At 46.4% G+C, this 22,250-nt stretch overlaps 1 protein-coding gene across 1 annotated transcript in view; it reads left to right on the forward strand.

Moving 5' to 3' along the window:
- LOC115514248 (sine oculis binding protein homolog) overlaps positions 1-22,250 on the forward strand; it is a 163,756-nt gene that overhangs the window by 140,197 nt on the left and 1,309 nt on the right. The window contains exon 6 of the mRNA XM_030316064.1: positions 1,902-3,848. Within this exon, the coding sequence (XP_030171924.1) occupies positions 1,902-3,845 (1,944 nt within the window). The 3' untranslated portion in view covers positions 3,846-3,848. The remainder of the gene's footprint in view (positions 1-1,901; positions 3,849-22,250) is intronic.

The raw sequence follows: 22,250 nt of genomic DNA on the forward strand, positions 1-22,250 counted from the left end.
GACATCTCAACTATGATTTAAAAAAGAAAATTCCTGTAATCCTAGAGAAACCTGAAAACACGGTAGTGAAACACAGAAGTATCTTAGCATTGAAATTGTTTTTCTTGCAATAAGTATTTTGAGAGGGTAATTTGATATGAGACTACACAAAAAAACGAATGTATACCAGTAAGTATCTGTTATTCAGTCTCATGCCTTCCAGTATATTACCTGCAAATATCAGTGGAAAAAAAAAAAGTGAGAAGGAAAGAGTGGATTTACACATACAGACCCGTATCTGCCACAAGTGTGTACACCCACAATCACACCCTAGCATGCCACCACTGTTTACAGTCAAGGAAAGCTGAGAGTTAAATGAGATGAGTAATCAAATGCCCAGCATATGTTGTTTTTGCATTGTTGATGTGACCAATCGTTATTAAAAGTTATCATCTTTTAATGCTATCAGTTTACCATAGTTAAAAAAAAAAAAAAAAAAACATGCACCAACAACAGAACAGACACCCTCCTCGACAAAAACAAGGTTCCATTTACAGCAACATTGGAACCAATGCTCTATAGAGGAGAGCCTTGAATTCAACGAACTCACCATTGCACTGCATTTCAGAGTTCTCTCTCTGCTGCTGTATGGATTGAGTGCGAAGGAAATGACAAAAAAAAAAAAAAAAAGAGAGAGAGAGCGCGCTAGAGAGAGGAAAGAAAAAGAAAAGAAAAAAATTGCATGTGTAATTTTCAGTCAAAAAAGTAAGGCACTGAAAGAACTACTGAAAATTTTGACATCTGTTTATCTGTTTATAGCTATGGCAAGATTACTCATATTAATTCTTGTTTAAAATGCCATATGAAGGAAAGACATTTGTGCAAACAAGAGTCATATTTGAATTGTAGATCATGTCTTCACCATCTGTGAGAGCTGATGGTGTTGCAAAATTAATGTGTTAATGAAATCACAATAATTTCTCCAAAGTAATGGGTTCTGAAGCCGAGAATGACTATTTTTTGAACTTTGATGTCTAGTGATTTCCAATTGGGAAAAGCTCTCAGCCTTTAATTAGTTCTGCAGCCCAACTTTAAAATAAATTTGGTGATATCTTGCTTTTGCCAGGAGTCGATTTGAAGGCGGGGGATGGGGGGGCAGAGAAGCCATAACAACTTTTGGAAAACGTTCTCTGGTGTTTGAAAAGTTGTTAAATAAGACTGCCTGCCAAGAAATGTCACCAAAAATTCTGACTACTGAGAGAGAGTGGGCAAACAGCTCAAAAAATAATTCTAGCTTGCTGCAACATCACAGGTTGGGAATAGCTAAACCTCACACAGACTTCATGACTAATTCCAAGTTTCCCTTTGGAAGCCAGACATAATGATGTTCAGCGCTTTGTGTTATTGGTTAACACAGCACAACCTTTCCAACTGCATTATTGAACACAGTCAATAGTGTAAAGTGACTTTGTGTGAGGAGAATTTTATGGGGCTATATTTCAAAGGCCACCGAACTTCCTGGAGAATCCTTTTCTCCACAACTAGTTACATTTACATTTACCACGAGCCTCTTTGACAGGTGCAAATATGTGGGCAGGTGTAGGTATTCCTTTTTGTCAGATCCACCTTTAAGTTGAGCTTAAAGGACACAACACAGTTTTGGGGTGTTGTTGTTACTGTTTTTAATAGAAGATGGTGATAATTGCTATTCTGAAGAGCTCCTATTTGAAAAGCAATTCTGCCTTCCAAGGAGAAATCATTTCCCAAACATTTGAGAATTTCACCTTTCAGAAAGAAACACTTCAGCCTGTTCAAAAAAATTGTGATGAAGTTTGAAAGACCCTTTATGTGAGCCATGAAACACTCTCTACTAGAGGAAATTGCTTATCTTTTTTTTTTTCCTTTTTATTACTGTGTTGTAGGTATGTGACTGGTGTAAGCACATAAGACACACAAAAGAATACCTGGATTTTGGGGACGGGGAAAGAAGGCTTCAGTTCTGCAGTGCAAAATGTCTCAATCAATACAAAATGGACATTTTCTACAAAGAGACACAGGCCAATCTTCCAGCTGGGCTGTGCAGCACATTACACCCTCCCATGGAAAATAAAGCAGAAGGCACGGGGGTGCAGCTGCTCACTCCAGACTCTTGGAATATCCCTCTAACAGATGCTCGGAGGAAGGCCCCCTCCCCGGTGGCTGCAGCTGGCCAAAGCCAGGGCCCTGGCCCATCGTCGTCCACCACCGTTTCTCCATCTGACACTGCCAACTGCTCTGTCACTAAAATCCCCACGCCAGTGCCCAAGTCCATGCCCATCAGCGAGACTCCAAACATCCCTCCGGTCTCCGTCCAGCCACCTGCTAGCATCGGGCCTCCCCTCGGTGTCCCGCCTCGCAGCCCTCCCATGGTGATGACCAACCGCGGCCCGGTGCCGCTGCCCATCTTCATGGAACAGCAGATCATGCAGCAGATCCGCCCGCCCTTTATTCGCGGGCCACCGCATCACGCCTCCAACCCCAACAGCCCTCTGTCCAACCCCATGCTCCCCGGCATCGGGCCCCCGCCCGGCGGCCCCAGAAACCTGGGCCCCACGTCCAGTCCCATGCACCGGCCCATGCTGTCGCCCCACATCCATCCCCCAAGCACCCCGACCATGCCTGGGAACCCTCCAGGCCTGCTGCCCCCGCCGCCCCCGGGCGCGCCCTTGCCCAGTCTCCCATTTCCGCCGGTGAGCATGATGCCAAATGGCCCGATGCCCGTGCCCCAGATGATGAATTTCGGGCTGCCGTCGCTCGCCCCGCTGGTGCCGCCCCCCACCTTGCTCGTGCCATACCCCGTGATCGTGCCCCTGCCCGTGCCCATCCCCATCCCGATTCCCATCCCTCACGTCAATGATTCCAAGCCCCCCAACGGATTCTCCAGCAACGGGGAGAACTTCATTCCGAGCGCCCCTGGCGACTCCTCAACGGCGGGCGGCAAGCCAGGCGGACACTCCCTGTCCCCCAGGGACTCCAAGCAGGGCTCGTCCAAGTCTGCGGACTCGCCGCCCGGCTGCTCCGGCCAAGCCCTGAGCCTGGCGCCCGCGCCCGCGGAGCACGGCCGGAGCGAGGTGGTGGACCTGACGCGGCGCGCCGGCAGCCCCCCGGGCGCGGGCGGCCAGCTCGGCTTCCCCGGCGTGCTGCAGGGCCCGCAGGACGGCGTCATCGACCTGACCGTGGGCCACCGAGCCCGGCTGCACAACGTGATCCACCGCGCGCTGCACGCGCACGTCAAGGCGGAGCGCGAGCCGGGCGCCGCGGAGCGCAGGACCTGCGGCGGCTGCAGGGACGGCCACTGCAGCCCGCCCGCCGCCGGCGACCCGGGCCCGGGCGCCCCCGCGGGCCCCGAGGCCGCCGCGGCCTGCAACGTCATCGTAAACGGCACGCGCAGCGCCGCCGAGGGCGCCAAGAGCGCGGAGCCGCCCCCGGAGCAGCCCCCGCCGCCGCCGCCGCCGCCCGCGCCCCCCAAGAAGCTGCTGTCGCCCGAGGAGCCGGCGGTGAGCGAGCTGGAGTCGGTCAAGGAGAACAACTGTGCTTCCAACTGTCACCTGGACGGGGAGGCGGCCAAAAAGCTGATGGGGGAGGAGGCCCTGGCGGGGGGCGACAAGTCAGACCCGAACCTTAATAACCCCGCGGACGAGGACCACGCGTATGCTCTGCGGATGCTGCCCAAGACGGGCTGCGTGATCCAGCCTGTGCCAAAACCCGCGGAGAAGACTGCCATGGCGCCGTGCATCATCTCCTCGCCCATGCTCAGCGCCGGGCCGGAGGACCTGGAGCCTCCGCTCAAAAGGAGGTGCCTCCGAATTAGAAATCAGAATAAGTAAAAGGTTTGTATGAAACCGGGGCTCTCCTGCGCACGAGCCAGTGCACTTCTCCTTATTTCTTCTTGCAAGGCAGAGGCGTGAGGGAGTTGTACCGATAAACATAATTTTACCGTACATGCTTTACAGCACACCTAATGTGGTCACACACTGTCGTCATTTTTTGATCCAACATCATGCCCACTTTAGAGCTGAGGAAGCTGAGTCACAGCATGTAGATGCCATGCCCAAGGTCACTTATTTAATGGTGAAGCCCAGGCTTGAATCTGACTTGAAACACTGTCTACTTAACCAAACTTTTATTCTTATGCTCATCTCTGTAATTCACCCCGTTGAGGAAGAGGGGGATGTGGGGAGGAAGGAGAGATTACTTGGGACCCTTAAAAGTTCAGTCATGAGGTTACAGAGCTGTGGTAAACGGTGAGCTGGGCCACTTCCGGTGGCTGGGTGGTCTTATTGACAGAATGTCTCAACCCCCCAAATTTTCTCAAAAACCATGGATTGCATCTGCAAGATGAGACCAAAAACTAACCTTCCCTGCTTATGCCAGCTGAACCCAGGCCGCTAAGCCCCATTTGCCCGGCAGAGTGCTGAAGCAGTGGCCCACAGCTCCTGTCCAGGGAGTCTCTTCCTTCATGTTGTCATCAACCAGCTTCCCCCAGGGCAGGCCTCCAGCATTGTTGACCAGCTTGGCATTCTCTCCTTGCTTGGGCTCAGTGGCTCAGCTGGTGGGCTGCTCACCCCTGCAGGCGGTGGGAGGCTTTGACAGGAGAAAGGGCCACACTGCTGAAGTGGCTGCAAGTACACCTATCTGACCTCATGGAGGGAATCGTGCTTAATGCCAAATGAGCTACTGATAATGAGTCCAGAGTCTCAGTAAGGGGAAGAGGAGCTCGCATGTGTGGCTTGCCCACTAGAGCCAGATGTGGCCTCTTTTGATCTTTCCACCACCTGGCAGAATAGGCATCATCTGTACTTTACCACGAAGGAACATAAGGCATGGAGCTGTCATCCAAGTTAGAGCTAGCAAGTGGGGGAACCGGTGTGAACTCGCCTGCCAGACCCAGGCCTGCTATCCCAGAGGGCAGCAAACGGACTACTGTTCAGTTGAGGTTTACCAACTGTTTGTGGAGAGAAAAGAAGAGAAATGAACATTTGCTGAGCCCTAATTGGTGTGCAGCTCCTTCCAGGAACTGGGAAGATACAAAGGTGAACATGAAACAGTGTCTGCTCCCAAGACAGGGACAGTTTGGTGGCAATGTAAACCCAGGGAGGAAGGAAGCCTGGGTAGAGGTGGACCTTATAGGAAGAACAGTTGCTCATGGTTGTATGTGTCGGCCCTCTTCTAAGTGTTTTTCAGTGGTGTTTATTTGGATCTGGATCTGTATGGTAATCATTACTGTCTACCGTTTACTGATGAGGAAACTGAGACAGAAATTAAGTAGCTTCCCCAAGACGACCGAGTTAGTAAGCAGTCGAGATGCAAATCCGGGCTGATTCCAGAGCTCCGTTTTCTTTAACCACTGTAAAAGAATAGGCTAATTGGTCCCTTGATGACCCTACTTGATCAAATTCTGTTTAAGTTTCTTTCAAGAGAGAGGGAGAGTGTGTGTGCATGAGCGAGAACGTGAGTGGGGGAAGAGCAGAGAGAGAGAGAGGGAGAGAGAATCCCAAGCAGCCTCCACAATGTCAGCGGGGAGCCCAGAGCAGGGCTTGAACTCACGAACTGAGCTATGATATCATGACCTGAGCCAAAATCAAGAGTCTGATGCTTAACCGACTGAGCCACCTAGGCACCTCAATGAAATTCTTCTATTCTCCTTAGTTGTCTTGGGTAAAGTTCCTAGACAAAAACCAAGTGTACTTACTACTTAAATGTTGAGAAAGTGTTCAATTCTTTTTTTTTTTTTTTTGGACAGTGTTTAATTCTTGTTTTTACAGCAACAACCAACAAACCTAGACTAACAGCCCGTTACTCCACAGGGGGGAATAGAAATGTGGACCAGAACAATTGATGTGGCATGTCCAGACCATTGTCTCTAAGTTGGCACATTTACGTGGGCACCTACCTAACTGACAGCCAGAGGTTTGTTTGGGAAGCATAGAGCCAGAGCTAAGAGGGGCGTGCTAGGTGGTGCAAGAAGGGTTTCTCAGTCATCATAGTTTGAGGTTTCCTTTTCCATTAATGGCTTTACCAGCAGGAGCAGAACACTAAGAATCAGTTCACCATCGTTTCTTGATTTTACATCTACAAGTTCTGCTGTCCAAAGACAGATGGGCTCAGCCTTCTTCATAGTCACCTCAACTGAAAATGCCCCTGATTTCTCCGCCAGAGTAGTTTAATCTGGTTGACAAAGCAATGAGTAACGGGAAGGTGTGGGACACAGAAGTTATGGCCTTTAGAAAGCCAGAAAGCTTGGGAATTGTAATTTTAAATATATTCTAATATCACTCATTCAAATGACATTAAAGGAGGAACAGAAGGGTGAGCACATTTTACTACCCTTCCTGGAGTGAGAAGTGACCAGGTCAAGAATAGTGCCACAGGTCCATGAGTAGCATGGGACCAGAAGAACATAAAAGCATGAAATATATGATAGCTGTTTGGATGATATATGTCTCTGAATAAAGAATCAGGCTAGGGTCTTGTATGTGGACCAGAGTCGTTACTAAAAATATTAACCTGGCTTTAGCCAATTTCAGAAGATGCAGTGACAAAATTGCCAATAGCCCCTAGAGATTGGAGAGTTCTTTTTATGGTGGCTCCCCCCAAGAAATTACAGCTTTTCTTTAAAGTCAGAGACACTTGGGCTTTGCCAGCTACAGCAGGGGTGACGAGGCAAGTGATTTAAGATGGGGGAAGAACTGCCTCTCCTTCACTAAATCTTATTTCCTCTTGCCCTCTGGAGTTGCATGTCTCCTCACAGTACGGTCTCAAGCTGCCGTAATTCACTCATATCCTCTGACCCTTCCTGATTTTCTGTGCACATGTGGTGCTGTTTTTCTTCTATGCCTTCAGAAACCCAGCCCATTCATATGGTTGTGGAAATTGGAAATGCATCCGTTAAATAAAGGACGGCATGGCTTTTGTGCCATGACAGTGAATGCTGTTGGTGACGAGTTAAAGCCAAAGTGGAAAGCATTAAACGGGACTGAGATGTGGGGGATGAGGTACGGCTGAGTGATTTCTCCGTATGCTTGTTGGTGACGCATATATTATTTCTCTTGGAAAGCCTGTGGGTCACTTGTCAGTGCTCTTCATATTTTTTCACTGTGCCTGCCATTCTCATACTCTATTACTGGTCAATTTATTTGTTTATCATCTTAAACAGATTTGAAGTGGACTGTATCTTGAAATCAATAATCCAGGCAGCTAGTTTTGTTTTTTGTTTTTTGTTTTTTGTTTTTTTTTAAGAAGCCATCATATGTGCTAGTTCTTGGCAAATAACAGGTTTGGTGCTTTTTGGGTTTTTTGTTTTGTTTTGTTTTGTTTTGTTTTGTTTTGTTTCCATTTTGAAGTGATTCTGTTCCTGGTTACTTGACTTTATGCATTTTTCTTTGTTGATATGAATTACAAATTATTTCATTGGGCAGATATTGTCTTAGAGGCAGAACTAATTAAGTTTTGGTCGAAGATTTTGAAAGGCTGTCATCTCACTTTAATCTTTAGCTTTCAAGGCTCCAAATGCCAGTGCTGCAGCTTCTGTAGACTGAAAAAATATATCCCCCCAAATAATAAGAAAAACAATGGATAAACAGTTTCCAAACTATTCTATCCACAAAGAATTCCATTTGTAAATGGAATACTCCCTTCTTTGTCTTTGCCTTGGAGCTTGGGGGATAGCTGTTTGTATTTGTACATTTTCTGAATTTCTACAGTTTACACTTGTTTATGGTACATTGGGGAGTTCAGAGTAACCATTTGCAAATGTTTGAAGATACTCAAAAGAAAATATCCCCCCTCCTCGATTTTCCAGGGAAATGACATATTCTAAGTAAAATAATCAATGGAAAAAATGTGGACCATGAGTAACCTTTTCGCCCTCACTTTTTCCATTCCCCAGGAGCAACGAGTCCATACAACTTCCCACCTTGGTGGCTTCCAGATTTCTTCTGTGTTTCTAAAACGAGAAGGAAAATCTGGGGCTCTTTTCCCAGGCCCCAGTTCCACAGTGCTCACTCAGCCTCAGCAGCACAGGCCCCTTCCACATTTTGTTTTCTCCAGGAGACCTAGAGGAGGCAGCCATAGTTGTGGCCTCTTGGAGTTTACTTGCCAGTCTGGATGTGAAGACACAGTCCCAGGAAGGACTCTTCCAAAGTGGGGAGAGGGGTGCTGACCTCATTAAAAAAGTCAGGAGGGTGGAGGTGACATGTAATTTTTTGCCAGTTTAGTTTTCCCAGCCAAGAAACCTGAGAGTAGGCTGCCTGGGAAGTCACGTCCATACCTTGGAAATATTACTGTGGGTGCCTCCTATGAAAGCAAGGAAAAGAAGAACACCTGAAAGCGAGGAGAGGAAATCAATCCAAATGGGATGTGCTCAGATCCTATGCCAGAGTTGAGATTTTTAATGTCCTAGTACTTGCTTATGGGAAGTGTGAATTGACCACATAGTCGCCGATGTTCAAGTTTCGGCCGTCTGTCGGGATCCGGATGGCTGTCCAGTTCTAGGTAGGGGTAATTCAAAGAGCCAGAGAGAAACTGCCAGGTCCGCATCATGCACATATGTTAGTGGGGAGGACTTCTGGAACTCTCCGTGATCTTTTCAGACTTTCGTAGAGGAGAGTTTTCCGGAATGAACAGGGTCAAGATTGGCCTTAAACAATCTCATTCAGTGCTGCTGGTTCTATTTTAACCCTTTCGACAAAGGGTGGGAGGAGGGTTTTAATGTGCAAGCATCTGGCTTTTAGATGTTATTTCAATCAGATTAAGATGGAATAGGAAATGACATGTGTGGCCGGGTATTTACTTCTTTCAGATGTAGCCATAACCCTCCATCTTCAGCAGGGCTGGGACAGGGGTGAGGTGGGAGAGTGCTTAGTGTGCAAAGTTTAAAGAACTCAGTCTCAGGGGCGTGTAGGTGCAGTGCTGGTCCTGGCCTTGCTCCCAGGCCTCTGGTTGATGTGGTAGCTCCCTAAAGCTAGTCTCCTGCTCCACGGACTAGTCCATAGTCCATGGATGGCCTTCAGCCATTCCCCCTGGAATTTCAGGGGAAGTTTTATGTGTCTGTGCACTGAGGCATTTTCTTGGGAGGAGAGGTCTGTAGGTTTTGGCTTCAGAAAAAGTATGCGCTATATCTCTGAAGGATTATCGTATATTATCACGACGCCATAACTGAGCTGGAATTCTTCTTGTCACTCTAAGGAAGCTGATTTCATGGTAAAGTTTTCCTTAAAGCAGAATTATTTGTAGCAGTTTTTGCTGTGGACCTAATATTACAGAACCACTGTTGCAGATACATAACGTAGCTCCTGCCTCCATAAGATGGATCAGTGACAAAATGCAAAAGGTTACAGACCCTTCTTCAAGTTACCGTATCCTGTGAGTGCAGGAAAAGACACAAGCTGGATGCTTCCCCAGCCCCTGGACTTTTGAAGTTTATACTGTATAAGGAGACACTGTCCTTCCGTGGGAAGCCTTCTACTCTGCTTTGGAGGCCAAGGGAGCAGAATGGCTGGCACCCGGGAAGCGGACGGCTCAGTAAACACCAAGACATTGATGTAGCTGTCTCTGAAAATGCTACCCATTCTCTCTAGCTCCCTAGCATGTTTCTCCACCTGGAAAGAGTGTGCTTGGAGAGGGGAAACCATTCGATCAGCTATTACCAGGCCATTGCTCAGAAGGGCACTGGAAATAAACTCCCGGTCTGATTTCCAGGGAGTAATTCCCTTGCCAGCCTGAGTGGCTGCCTGGGCATCATGGTTCAATCATTTACACCTACCTCCGTGCTGACAAGGAGTGAGGAGGGGCAGAGGTGTTTAAGAACCAAAATACACTACAGCACGGGACACTTACCTCATGTAGTGAAACGCTTACCTCCATCCCCAGCATGCTGCCTTTTCCAGATTCTCTTGTCAAAGAGGTTGTGCCAAAGGGGCAGAGATAGTCTTTCTATTTTCCTTTCCTCTGTCCTGCACAGAATTATCTTGAATTTTTCAGTTGCTGCTTTAAATGGGTAACACTTCCTATGTGAATGCATGTTAAGGCAATGCATTCTGCTTGTGTAAACTTTTGGTTTTCGATGCCTCAAAAGCATAAGAGGAATCCATTCCAGACAAACAAGTTAGCCTTAAAAGATAAATGGTTTGATGCTGGCATCATTAAACAGGGTCCCGTTCTCACGGAAAAGGGGTAAATGACATCTCAGATGCCGGCTCTAAATGTTAACAGTGTAGCGCTCTTCTCTGGATTGTGGATTTGCACAGCATTCTGCCTGACAAGAAAGTGGGGTGGGGTCTGGATTGAGAATAGGAGGCCATCAGCAAGGAGGGAGAACACACACACACACAGGCACGCATACACACACACACACACACACACACACACACACATACATTATTTCAGGGGCTATTTAAAAGATTCTAGTGAAAACAACTGGAACAAAAGCTGCACCAACAACAAAAACTTGGAGTCAGTCTCTCATGCTTTAGAACAGCTCCTGAGCGCACTACACATTCTTAGGTTGGAAACCAGTCAAGTTGCCTCCCTGATCTTTTAACTCCTCACTCCTGGTGCATATGCTGTTTTACCAAGTTGCCCAAATGCCTTCTCTGAGTAGGGAGAAGGGAACTGCTTTTCTGTGTAGCTGCAGGATCCGGACTGTGACAAATCAAAGCTGCCCAGCGCTCCCCAGCCTCATTGCACCCCGCTCTTTGGCTGCGCAGCTGGATGTCTCGTCACTGAACCTCTGGTGTGTTGTCTTTCTTTGACAGCAAGCTGTGTTTTCTTTCGGGTAAAAAGGGAGGTAAGAATGCGACTGATAGCATTTAAGGAACAGGAGGGAGAGACACAGTGTGTGGACTTATTTGATATGAACCATTGACCTAACATCCCCAAAATGCAATTAAAAAGTATATCTCTCTCTCATTTGCATGACTTCTTTCCCCAGACATGTTTTTGGTATTGAAAATGAATGGTATTCCCATACAACATGTGTCTCAATTTGTAATGATATCCGCCTTGCAGCTGGCTTAGTTCTCGAAGTGTTTCTAAAATGTTACTGTCTTAAATTTGAGCCAACCTACACTAACAAATTATCTAGAAGCAAAGTGGCTAAGCTGCATTTGGTGAGAGAAAAGGAAACCCTATATTTCATCCTTCAACTCTTGTTTTGGAAATTCAGACTGTAACATGATCTTTTCCTAAGGAAATCTACACACGCACACTTTAAAAATTGTGCGGATTGGGTGTTGTGGGAGCAAGAACGATCAGGTTTAAGTTTCTCTGCAAAGTTCTGCATCCCATCAACAAGCCCTTTTGATATTTTAAACCCATATTTAGAGTAATTTCAAGATATTTGGAGCACATGTGGTTAAATGTAAAACTTTGTCATTATGATTTGTTAGATGCTTATACTTTAAATATTTATAAGCCATTTTTAAGTACTTTATCCAAAAGCCTTCTCCCACTAGAATACTGTAATTGAGTGGTATCTGAGCATCATTATATATAGAAGATACAGGGTGAAGTCACTGCAGCACGCACGTTCTTCCTGCTTTTCTGGTTTCAATTCAAATGCTATTTTTAGTAGTTTCAGCTTATTTAAAAAATGTATAAAAAGTCATAAACAGAGTTGGTTGTCTGTGATTTAAAAAAAAAATTACCCAGTTCTCCCAAAGGTAAAGTGTTCAATGTGAATCATGTTGAGTCTCACCTCTTTGTCTTATCCTGGGAGTATTTAGTAAAACTTTCCATTCGAGTGTTGGATCTGAATCTGTGTCCACATGAGTTTAAAGTGTCATATTGTCCCTCTGAAATGTTTTAGGGGCAATTTACTGGTGGTTAGATTGAACTCTTTATCATTCACCTGTAACCATCTTGGGAACTAAGACCCAGGATCCTGTCTTTATCACAGATAGCCTGCTTGTGCACTTCATGTGAAAAAGAGGAGAGGGAAAAAACCTGTTTTCCACACTCAGAATCCATTTAAACTTCAGAGGTTATAAATTTCAAACTGACCACAGGCCTCTGGGGCTCACACTCTTTTATGGCTGGCAAAATACAACTTTCTGGTAAGAACGGGAAAATGAAGGCTTAAAAAGGCTCGTAAACTTGCTTGGACATCTAATAGCTCTTACCAAACAGCATTTTCATGAGTTAAGTGTAAATGAGTCAGAAACATATAGATTGAATTTCTTTTAAAATACACATGGGCTTAAAAATTAAGGCCAAAGTGCTTGGCAAAATAAGTTTTGGTTTTAGCCAAACCCCAAATGTTTGAAAAAAATCGTTCTACAATTTGCCAAACCAAAAAGACATCCAGGTCCCTCTGTTCCTCTCATTGAATATGATGGCATCATAAACACAGGACTTAATGTCTATTTTCATATCCACCAAGGTTTGAGCAACATGAATCCCAAATGTTAATTGAAAAACTATGAAAAAGTTTTGGAAAAACATTATGGCTTTGCAGACAAAGATGAGGAGTCACTGATTCTGAGTTCTGATTTTGACAGCACACCTCACTGTCTGGTCATCCCATCTACTTGTTCTCTGTCTCAGCTGGTGTGTGTGTGTGTGTGTGTGTGTGTGTGTGTGTGTATTAGAACATATCCCATCTACTTGTTCTTTGTCTCAGCTGGTGTGTGTGTGTGTGTGTGTGTGTGTGTGTGTGTGTGTGTAGCTTATGCATAGGAATAATAGCTTTTAAAAATCCTGTATTTGGAGTTCTTAATTTATACTTAATTCATATATTACAATCCACAAACTTAATAAATTCCCAGTCATACCCAAACAGAGGGAGACAGTCCCCTTATTGATAGTTTGGAGATGGTCTTCATTTATTTCCCTAGAGAGTAAAACATATCAATTTTTTAATGTTTATTTACTTTTGAGAGAGACAGAGAGAGAAACAGAGTGCAAGCAGGGGAGGGGCAGAAAGAGAGAGAGACACAGAATCCAAAGCAGGCTCCAGGCTCCAAGCTGTCAGCACAGAGCCCGATGCAGGGCTTTTGAACGCCATGAGATCATGACCTGAGCTGAAGTCAGACTGAACCACCCAGGCGCCCCAAAATGTATCCATTTTTAACTAATGATATCTAACATTGACTTTGTGCAGGGACACTGTTACCAAGAGATACAAGGAAGGGAGGGAAAGAGGGAGGGAAAGTGTGAAGAAGGAAGGAAGGAGACAGAAAAGAAAAAAAAAATGGGAGAGGGAGTGGCGGGTGTCCTTGACTTGTTTTGAGGAACTAATAACCTGCTGAGAGAGACAAGAAATAACGAAGGCAACTTTTCCAGGCAACACGCAGAACTGCAAAGTGATGTGATACTACAGACAGTATGCTTCAGCGAGGGCAGGATCTGGGACGGCTCCCTCTCTGCTGAAACTGAATTCCTAGCTCAGGGCTGGCAGAGCAGGCCTGCAGGTATTTGCTGAACGAATGAATGAGGAGAGTCCCAGGAGAGCAATAGCTAATGCAGTTAGCCTGATAGGGTTCTATACAGCAGGTGAGTTCAGAGTGAGGTCCTAAATCTGGGAAGGGGCATGGACTAGCAGGAGTGTAAGAATAAAGAATGCAATAGGATGTCAAAAGCCGCAGAGGCGAGGTAGAGTGAGTGAGCCCCGTTGGGGATGACCTGCCTTGCACTGGGCTGGAGCAAAGCCCCACTGCGGAGGGAGAGGAGCCCCGGAGACTGCAGCAGGCAGGTAGATTGCGGAATGTGTACTCTGTGCATCAGGCAACGTCACCAAGACCTCGAGCAGAGGAGTGACAGGATGAAATCTGTACTGGAGGAAAATTGCTTTAACAGCTGTTCATAGACTGAAAGGAAGCAGGAGAAAGACTGGCATCCCGAAAGCTGATTGCTGCATTCTGATGACAGGCTAATTACCAGTGGTTGATTCTAAACACTGTGGGATGTTATCACTACGGTGTGAGGGGTGTAGGCTGCCACAAGTGTACTTCAAGTGTGTAAAGCACTGTAGCAGTGCAACGGAGGCAGAACTTTCGTTGTGTCCAGCGTAGGCATGAAGAGGCTTCACGGCGTATGGTGGAAGAAAACCTCACCACCGACAGACCATTTCAAAGTCCAGTCGGGGGTGCCAGCCGGGCCCCAGATTGTTGTAGAAAACAGGGTCTTGGCCCTTCTGACCAGCCAGCTGCCCGGAGCTGTTGACCAGCCACCTAGGCATGGTGTGGGCTGCTGGCTAAGACTGATGGGCACACAGAAGACAGGCAGTGCTCTCCCAGCAGAGGACTCCCTGCTGATGAGCGCGGAGCCTGGACGGTGGCCGCAGTGACACCCGAAAGCTCTGGCCTTGGACCAAAGAGCAGCCATAACGCTTGGGTGGCTTGCTCTCCCTCAGACATCTTCTGAGATTTCCACAGTGTCTGAATCCCATTCTCCCAGGGCCTTCAGGCACTGTCAAGGGAGGCTGACAACTTTTAGAGATGCCTTTTTATCTTTTTTTAACCTCCTGTGCCTTAGACCTTCTTCTGAAGCTTCCACATGTGCGGACAGGGAGCTTCCAGTTGTGAAGGAAGGCAGTGGTGTGGTTTTGTGGAAAAGAACATCAGCTCTGGAGTTGGGCCAGCCTGGGTGCAGATCCTGGCAGAGCCTTTTAGGAGGTGAGGAAGGAGGTGATTGTCTCCTGAGTCTCCTCTCTAGGTCACGAGTAACAGTGACATTACTGTGAGGGGTAGGTAGAACACACAGACAGTGTGGCACATCACAGATGCCCTACAGCTGGCAGGTACTGCCCTGTTAGAAAGGCTGTGAGGCCTGGGAGAGAAGTGCAGGGCCAGAGTGAGGTCTGCTTGGATTTGAAAACTAGCTGTATTGCTTACTAGCTATGAGAGTTTGGAATAGCTTTATAAGCTCTTGTGCCTGCATTCTCTCGTTAAATAATTGTATCATCTAACATTTATTGAGCATACTTTATATGCAGGCAGCGTTCAAAGGTTACGTGCCCACAGCAACACTATGGAATACCATTATTAAATCCATTTGACAGATGAGTAACTAAGGACCAGAGAGGCTAAGTCTCCTATCTTGTGTCTTTGGTCAGTAAATGACAACACTGAGAGATCTGACGGGCAGCCTGGCTCCAGAGTCCCCATGTAAGATCACTGAGCACATCTCATATACACGAAAATGAAGATAAGACCTCCTACCTCATAGAGTCATCAGGCTCCAGTGGTAGATAACCTAAGTTAAAATGCCAAGGAAGTACCTGGCACATAGTAGGTGCTTGTTTAAAGAATTGTCATGGTGTCCGCTGTAGCTCAGAACTTGCTTCCCTTGGATGTGGAATGCAAGGTGATGAAACGCTTCCATGCTGTCAACCTCGGATGTTAGGGATACCATTCCAGAACGTGTAAGATGTCTGGTTCCACTTTTACGGGTAGAGACTGGGACAAACAGAGCAAATGCTCAAGGTCAGAGTGGTGCAGCCAGGATTAGAACCTGAGTCCTCATCTGCCTTTCCTCTCAGTGGGACACAAGATATGACCAAGGCTGCTTGAGTTACATGCCCTGTGCCAGGAACCAGAGGCATATTTTTGCCACCCATGGTATCACTTCCTCATGTTGAGCAGCTGATCTCAGAGAGGAAATAAGTTGTACCTGAACATCTGGGGTCAGGAGGGTGAAAGGGTTGCAGAGAAGTAATTATTAACCACATTCTCCGTCTCCTTGGCTGTGCAGGGGTAGGGGTAGGCAATAGAGTTGTGGGGGGTCAGTATGTTTGCTCTTATTTTTTTTTAATTTTTTTTAACGTTTATTTATTTTTGAGACAGAGAGAGACAGAGCATGAACAGGGGAGGGGCAGAGAGAGAGGGAGACACAGAATCTGAAACAGGCTCCAGGCTCTGAGCTGTCAGCACAGAGCCCAACGTGGGGCTCGAACTCATGGACCACGAGATCATGACCTGAGCCGAAGTCGGCCGCTTAACCGACCGAGCCACCCAGGCGCCCCTGTTTGCTCTTATTTTGTGCAGTGAAGTTTCCATGAACATGAAGCCTCTCCCCACCCCCCCTCACTATCTCCTGCTCTTCTTCCCACCCTCCCTATTCATGGATTGGTCGTAAAGAATAGATTAAGTGCCAGAAAGACCACCCCTCCAGATCCCAGCTAAAATCCCCAAAATCTACTGTTGGTCCATAAACCATAGCTACTTGTCACATTTTTTTCTTTCTTTTCTTTTCCTCCTCCTCCTCCTTCTTCTTTTAACCTAGAATGCCCATGTTCAGATAATATAGATATAGAGAAATGACAAACTCAATCTTAACACAATAAACATCTATGTTATTTTCTGTTGGTGTTTTTTTTTTTTTTTTTTTTTTTTTTTTTTTTTTATGTCCAAGGCAGAATTTTTAGAAGGCACATGAACCAGCATTAGCTAGTTGGTGTATTGGATGAAACTGGAATGAAAATGTAATTGTATTTTCTTATCAATTAGCTTTTCAGAGTTCTTGTTTGTAAACAAAGGAGATGGACTGTCTATGTCTCTAGCGCCCCTCACATCCCTGATACTGTGACCCCCACTTGTCAGGGGAAGGAGGGGAGAGATGAAACCCGGACTGAGGGAGGTATTCCCTGGATGGGAGCATGGGGTTTGGGGTCATAGGAAGTGGATCCAACCTACTCTGCCCCTTTCTAGCTAGTGACCTTGACCATGTAAGCTTCTTAACCTTCCTAGGAAAGTTTCCTCATCTGCAAAATGGGGACAGTAATAAATACTTAAGTAGCATTGTTGTTTCCATGAATTAGGTGTATAAGTGAGATACCTATATAAAATGTGCTTGTTTTCAAGTGAAATAAGTATATCAAAGTGCCTAGTGCAGCATTTGACATCAAGTAGGTGCTCAGTAAAAGTTGACTTCCTTCTTTGGGGGAAAAAAAAAACCCTGAAGCTTTGCCAAACCATAATAGGAAGTGCTTGGTCCTAAAAGCTAGAGGCATAGGGCTTTTGGCTCATCTTCAAAATTTCCTGCAGAACATTAGCTAGAGTATGTAAGTCTCCTTTATTTTATTTTTCTCTTTTGTGAAGGGAGGTAGCCACCTGCCCCAGTGCATTTATGAAAATGTACTCTGTTAGTCATGAATCCCCGTACGCTTTTAGGAAAGGGCCAGGGTCAGGGTCATTTGGTTTGCTTAAACACCCAGGTTCCAGAAAGGATTGGAGGTAGTTTAAGAAGATCAGTCATCCGGGGTGAAGAAGAGGATCCTAATGAGTGCACGAGATGAAGTTCACGGCTGAGGTTCTTTGTGCCCTAGGAACTTTTAGAGGTCAGCAAGAAATAGCAGTGACCACTTGTGAGAAGCAACAGGCCTCTGTACCCGTGTAACTCATCAAGCCAAGTTGGCAGAGAAAACCAAAATTTTAACTTGTAGAACAAAGAATTACAGATGGAGCTATCCCAGCAGGGGGTCTTCTGTGGTGGTGATTTTTCCTGATTAAAGAGTAAAATAAGCTATTGCTAAAGGAGAAAATTAAGAAAAGCAAGTCCTTACGTTTGGCTTAATTTTTTTTTCTGTTAAATATACACGAGCCCTGGCTTATCAGAACCGTGGAGTGGGCAGCACAGTGGTGATGAAGTTGTACTTCAGACCAGAGCCTAGCACTGAGCCAACCGATGCTCGTCCTTGGCTCCCACAACCCTCTCCCCACCACTGGTTATTTTCCATAACAATCACACCAGGTTTTTCAATTACTTTCACCAACTAATGAGCTGTAAGAAAAGAGGTGCCATCCACTTCATAAATGAAAGCCATTTCTGTCTTGGCAAAAGCCATTTCAGAACTTCACGAAGCAGTGGTTGATGGGGGAGAGAAGGAACCATTTTTGGGCAAAACCTCACCAAGGGCTTGCTGTGGAGACCACTATCTGGCCTCACACTTGGGTTTATCAGCTCATGCAGGTGACTCTGCTCATTGACCGCTGGGCTCTTCTCTTGTGAGTGTCCCAGAATAGCTGTGGCTACCTGAGACCAGTCCAGTCCTCGGGGACTCATTATTGTTCCAGATAAACAGCGTGGCCGAAGCCAGCACGTAATGGCTGTATTTAACCGTGATAAGTGATGGGCCGATGTGCCCGAGTGAGCCGCATCACTGTAAGGCTCGGGTAAGTGGACAGAGGCCAGCCAGCTCAGTAGTGGGCACTTCTCACACATGATAGAGTTGATGCCATAGGGTTTTAGACTCGGGTAATAAATCTGGCAGACATGGGGAGCTTGCCTTCTAAACAGGTAAGACGGGACAGACATACAGGGTTTTGATTATGCTAATTACAAAGGTATTTGAGGAAGGAAAGAAAAAGTCTGGAAAGTGGATTAGATAAATCGAGGCAGGCTTCTCGGCAGAAGTGGACTCTTGCACTGTGGAGGGACCAGCTTGCAAATGTTGGGATGTAGAATAAGACACACATTTTTCTCTGGACACATATTTCCTTTTGGGAGTGGTTGCTAGGAAAGTATAAGACTTCCTTTTAAAGACAGCGAGCATAAGTCTTAGGCTGTAAAGGCCAAAGAAGGAAAGGTGAGAATGGTTATATTTTGACAGTATCAACATTGGAAGCATTTCTTAGTACTCAGGCACATTTCTGTTCTCCATAATTCTCTGAAAATTCTTGTGGGGTGAAGGAGGATGAGTAACTCAATCATATTCTTAGCAATGCTTTCCTGATGTAAAAAAAGGAAAAGTGCCAGGCAGACAGAGGCCCTCTCACTGCACTTAGTTATGCATTCCCTGAGGATGGTACTTCATTCCTCTGGCCTAAGGGGCGGGGGGCCTGGGATTCTGAAGGCGCCTGGCCATACAGGTCTGCTGGAGACTATACATTGTGGAGCCAGTCTGCAAACATAGTACGTGCATGGTGCACAGGATGGGCTGTGTACATGTGGGATTCCATGTAACAGGACCCCTGGGTTGTCCTGCCTTCAGATGAACCCTGGACTCACAGGAAAACCCAAATGTGAGGCACGAGTATCGCTGTTTCCCCAGAACTTCCTGCATTAAGGGATAGTGTGTGTGTATGTGTGTGTGTGTGTGCCCGTGTGCCCGCGCGCACGTGCACGTGAAAGAGAGATTAGTAGAAAGGAGACTCTGAAACTTTGTGCTTTGGAGTTCAGAAGTTAATAGTCTTCCTTATACACAGATTAATATCCAGCTGCTCAAGTTTGTAATCCTACGTACTTGACACTGGCTTTGGTCCAAAGATCCCACAGTCACAGAACTTGAGAGATGGAAGATAGAATCGAAAATCTCCCGAGACGCCGGTGTCACAGAGGAGGAATCAAGACTTGGGGAGGTTAAAGAAGGGGACACGCTGGACTGTGACTTGTGTCTCTGTCTCACTTATCATAGTAATTTCCCCTTTGCTCAGATCAAGAAATTTAAACTGGATGGATTTCCATAAGATCCCTCTGCTTGGCAAGGGCAAAATAGGAACTGGCTCGGGCCCTGGAACTTCCTCACGATCACTTTCTAAAACTGCAGGCTTGCTTCCTCCCCGCTCTTGAGTTTCACACTCTGCATACCAATAACTCCAGGAAGGTGAAGCCCAAGCTTGGTTCTTCATTTCCATTGATTCCAGCGTCTGTTCCCCGGGTCACCAACAAGGGGGCTGCCCTGAGCCACAGCCAGAGCCATGGGAACAGATGAGGATGACTTCAGGACCACCCCCTCCTCAAATGTTAGCGGCAGAAAGGGACTTGTACTGCCACCATCTGGCCTTTGCGTGCGTCCCAGACATGGCAAGGATGTGGTGAGAGGGAAGGAAACAGCACACAAATTGTCTACTTTGCCATTCTCTTAAAATAAGCTCGGTGTGTGAGGAGGCTTTCAGAGCAGCAGGAATGGGGCTGCAGAAAATAGAGTGTGGTGCAGCTGCACCCTTTAGAACTTGGGGGGAAAACACATATTATTTACCAGACAATAATAGATCCCAGAGAATAATAATGATTATTATAGTGTTTGGGATGGCAAACGCTGTCGTTAAGGTTCCAGAATGGCTCTCATTATAATCCCGTTTTCCCAGTCCCTTATGAAAGCCTTGAAATTTTCTCCAAGTAGGCTGATGCTGTCCATGTTTGGCCTTTGTCCAAAGGTGATTTGAATATAAAGAAACTCATTTGAGAAATATTCCTCTTTTTGAGGTCACGATTACATTAAAGAAAAAAAGCCACATCCTTAAAAAAGCAGAGCATTCTTAAGTCGTTCAAAATGGCGGTGTTTCCCGGTCACTGGAAGAAAGCGTTAAATGCTTCTTTTTCTCTTTTCCTTTTTAAAGAAAGGATTCAGAGGCCCCCTCTGACTACAAGATTTGGTCATTCTTGGTCCCGAGCCCAGAGGTGGGGACGGTTTTCCTCCCTCCATGGCAAGTTCCAGGCTATGCTCCCTAGGTGGAAAAGAACTGTCCCAGAAGAAGCTTCACTTGTGTCTTTGGATCCATTTGTGATTTCTGAGGCTCCTTTCTGATTCTTCATGACCTCTCATTTGACAGCCGCTCTTGGCATTTTTATTTCAGTATCCCTTCTTGCCACTGTCTCATTCTCAAAGGAAAAAAGAAAAAGAAAGAAAAGAATGAAGGAAGGAAGGGAGAGGGAGAAAGAAAGAAAGAAAGAAAGAAAGAAAGAAAGAAAGAAAGAAAAATGAGCTCTTGATTCAGAGATAAATACCCACATTTCCAAGTCTGACCATGCCAAATGAAAAGGTTTCCATGGCCTTGTAATTCCAGCCCCATCACATATTTGCGGTGTTTTGCATTTTCACTTTGGTTATTTAATATACATATTAAATACACACAGATCTGGTGATTTAATGTGATTTGGGGAACTCAGGCATTTCCTGTCATGCACATTCAGATTTTCAAACCTTGTTTTTGGCTGATCATTATTATCGTTACCATTAACACCAGGGTTTGGATAGCAGGGTTCAAAGCACAAGCTTGTACTTTGTCCTCCCAATGGGCATTTTGACCTCCTGATGCTTGTGCTAAATTCATGCTACAGACACTCTCTGAGCAAGTCTCCAGGTCTCTTTGTGGCCTCTTTTTCTTCATCTATAAAATGAGGAAATTGCATTATCTCTGGGGTCCCTTCACGTTTTAAATTCTACCACCTCTCTGAAATTATTCGTTCATTGTTCTAGGAATAATCTCAACAGTTGTAAAGATGTTTACGAGTCCTCTGTCACCACCTCACGTTAGCCAGATTTTACCCATTCACATTTCTGAAATCCTCATACATCAGCAGGAAAAACAGGTATTGTTTTGGGGCATGGGGAACAACGGCTGCTTGACCCTCATTCACTTGACAGATGTGCGTCTCGCTGAACCAGGGGCTGGGTGTGGAGATGTGAGCAAAACAGACACATCCCCAAACCTCAGGGACTTTACGGTTTGGTTGGCAGACTTCTAAGAGGCAGTTTACGAGGAGTAACTGAGCGTCCTTGGGAGGTTATATTTCAAACCAAGGGACTGGTAGCAAATGAAATAAGCCAGTGCGGATGGAGAGGCAGAGCCTAACCTTTGTGGTAGAAACTAGGGTGAGCATTCTCCTGAAATTGACTTTCCTGGTGAACAATCCTGTGCAGATCCTCTGCCCTGGGACCCCGACGCCCAGCTGGTTTGTTGTCCTCCAGTCCCGTGCTGCTGTTTGGTTTGGGTATCAAGAGATGCGAACAGCTCGCCCGTGTCAGACAAGACCCACAGAGAAGGGCATTGCTTCCAGCTACCAGCTGCCTCTGTAGAAAACCTCTGAAGAGAGGTCCACATGTCCACAGTAATTGTTCATGTGCTAAAAAGCGAATCTCTTGGCTTTCCTCCTTTGTAGCAGATACCAGAGCCGTTACGTGGAGTACAGGGGTGAGGTCTGGAGCTCCAGGGTCCCCCAATGACCTTGCCACCTTTGGGGGTGACCTTGGGCAATTCAGAAGGGTTGCCGGTTAAGCGTGCAGTAAGGCAGAGGGCCAGGGTGGCCCCGTGGCCAGGCATGCCGTTGTGGTCTTTGGGTGAGGGCGTGGTGCACCGAGAAGCGACTCGTGTTTCGTGTCCTCACACAAAGCTGGCAGGGCTGACCCCGAGCGGAACCGTGAATTAGAGACACGTCAAAGTCATGCCGTGCCGCTCTAGTTCTGGGGACTCGGCGTAGGTCTGAGCTGCCGGCCGGCCGGAGGGTGCTGCTCTGACTCATGCCTGGGTTCTCCCCACGTGGGACGGGGCTGTGGTTTGACCCAGCGGGTTCTG

This window comes from Lynx canadensis, chromosome B2 (genome assembly GCF_007474595.2).
Source record: "Lynx canadensis isolate LIC74 chromosome B2, mLynCan4.pri.v2, whole genome shotgun sequence".
Lineage (NCBI taxonomy): Eukaryota > Metazoa > Chordata > Mammalia > Carnivora > Felidae > Lynx > Lynx canadensis.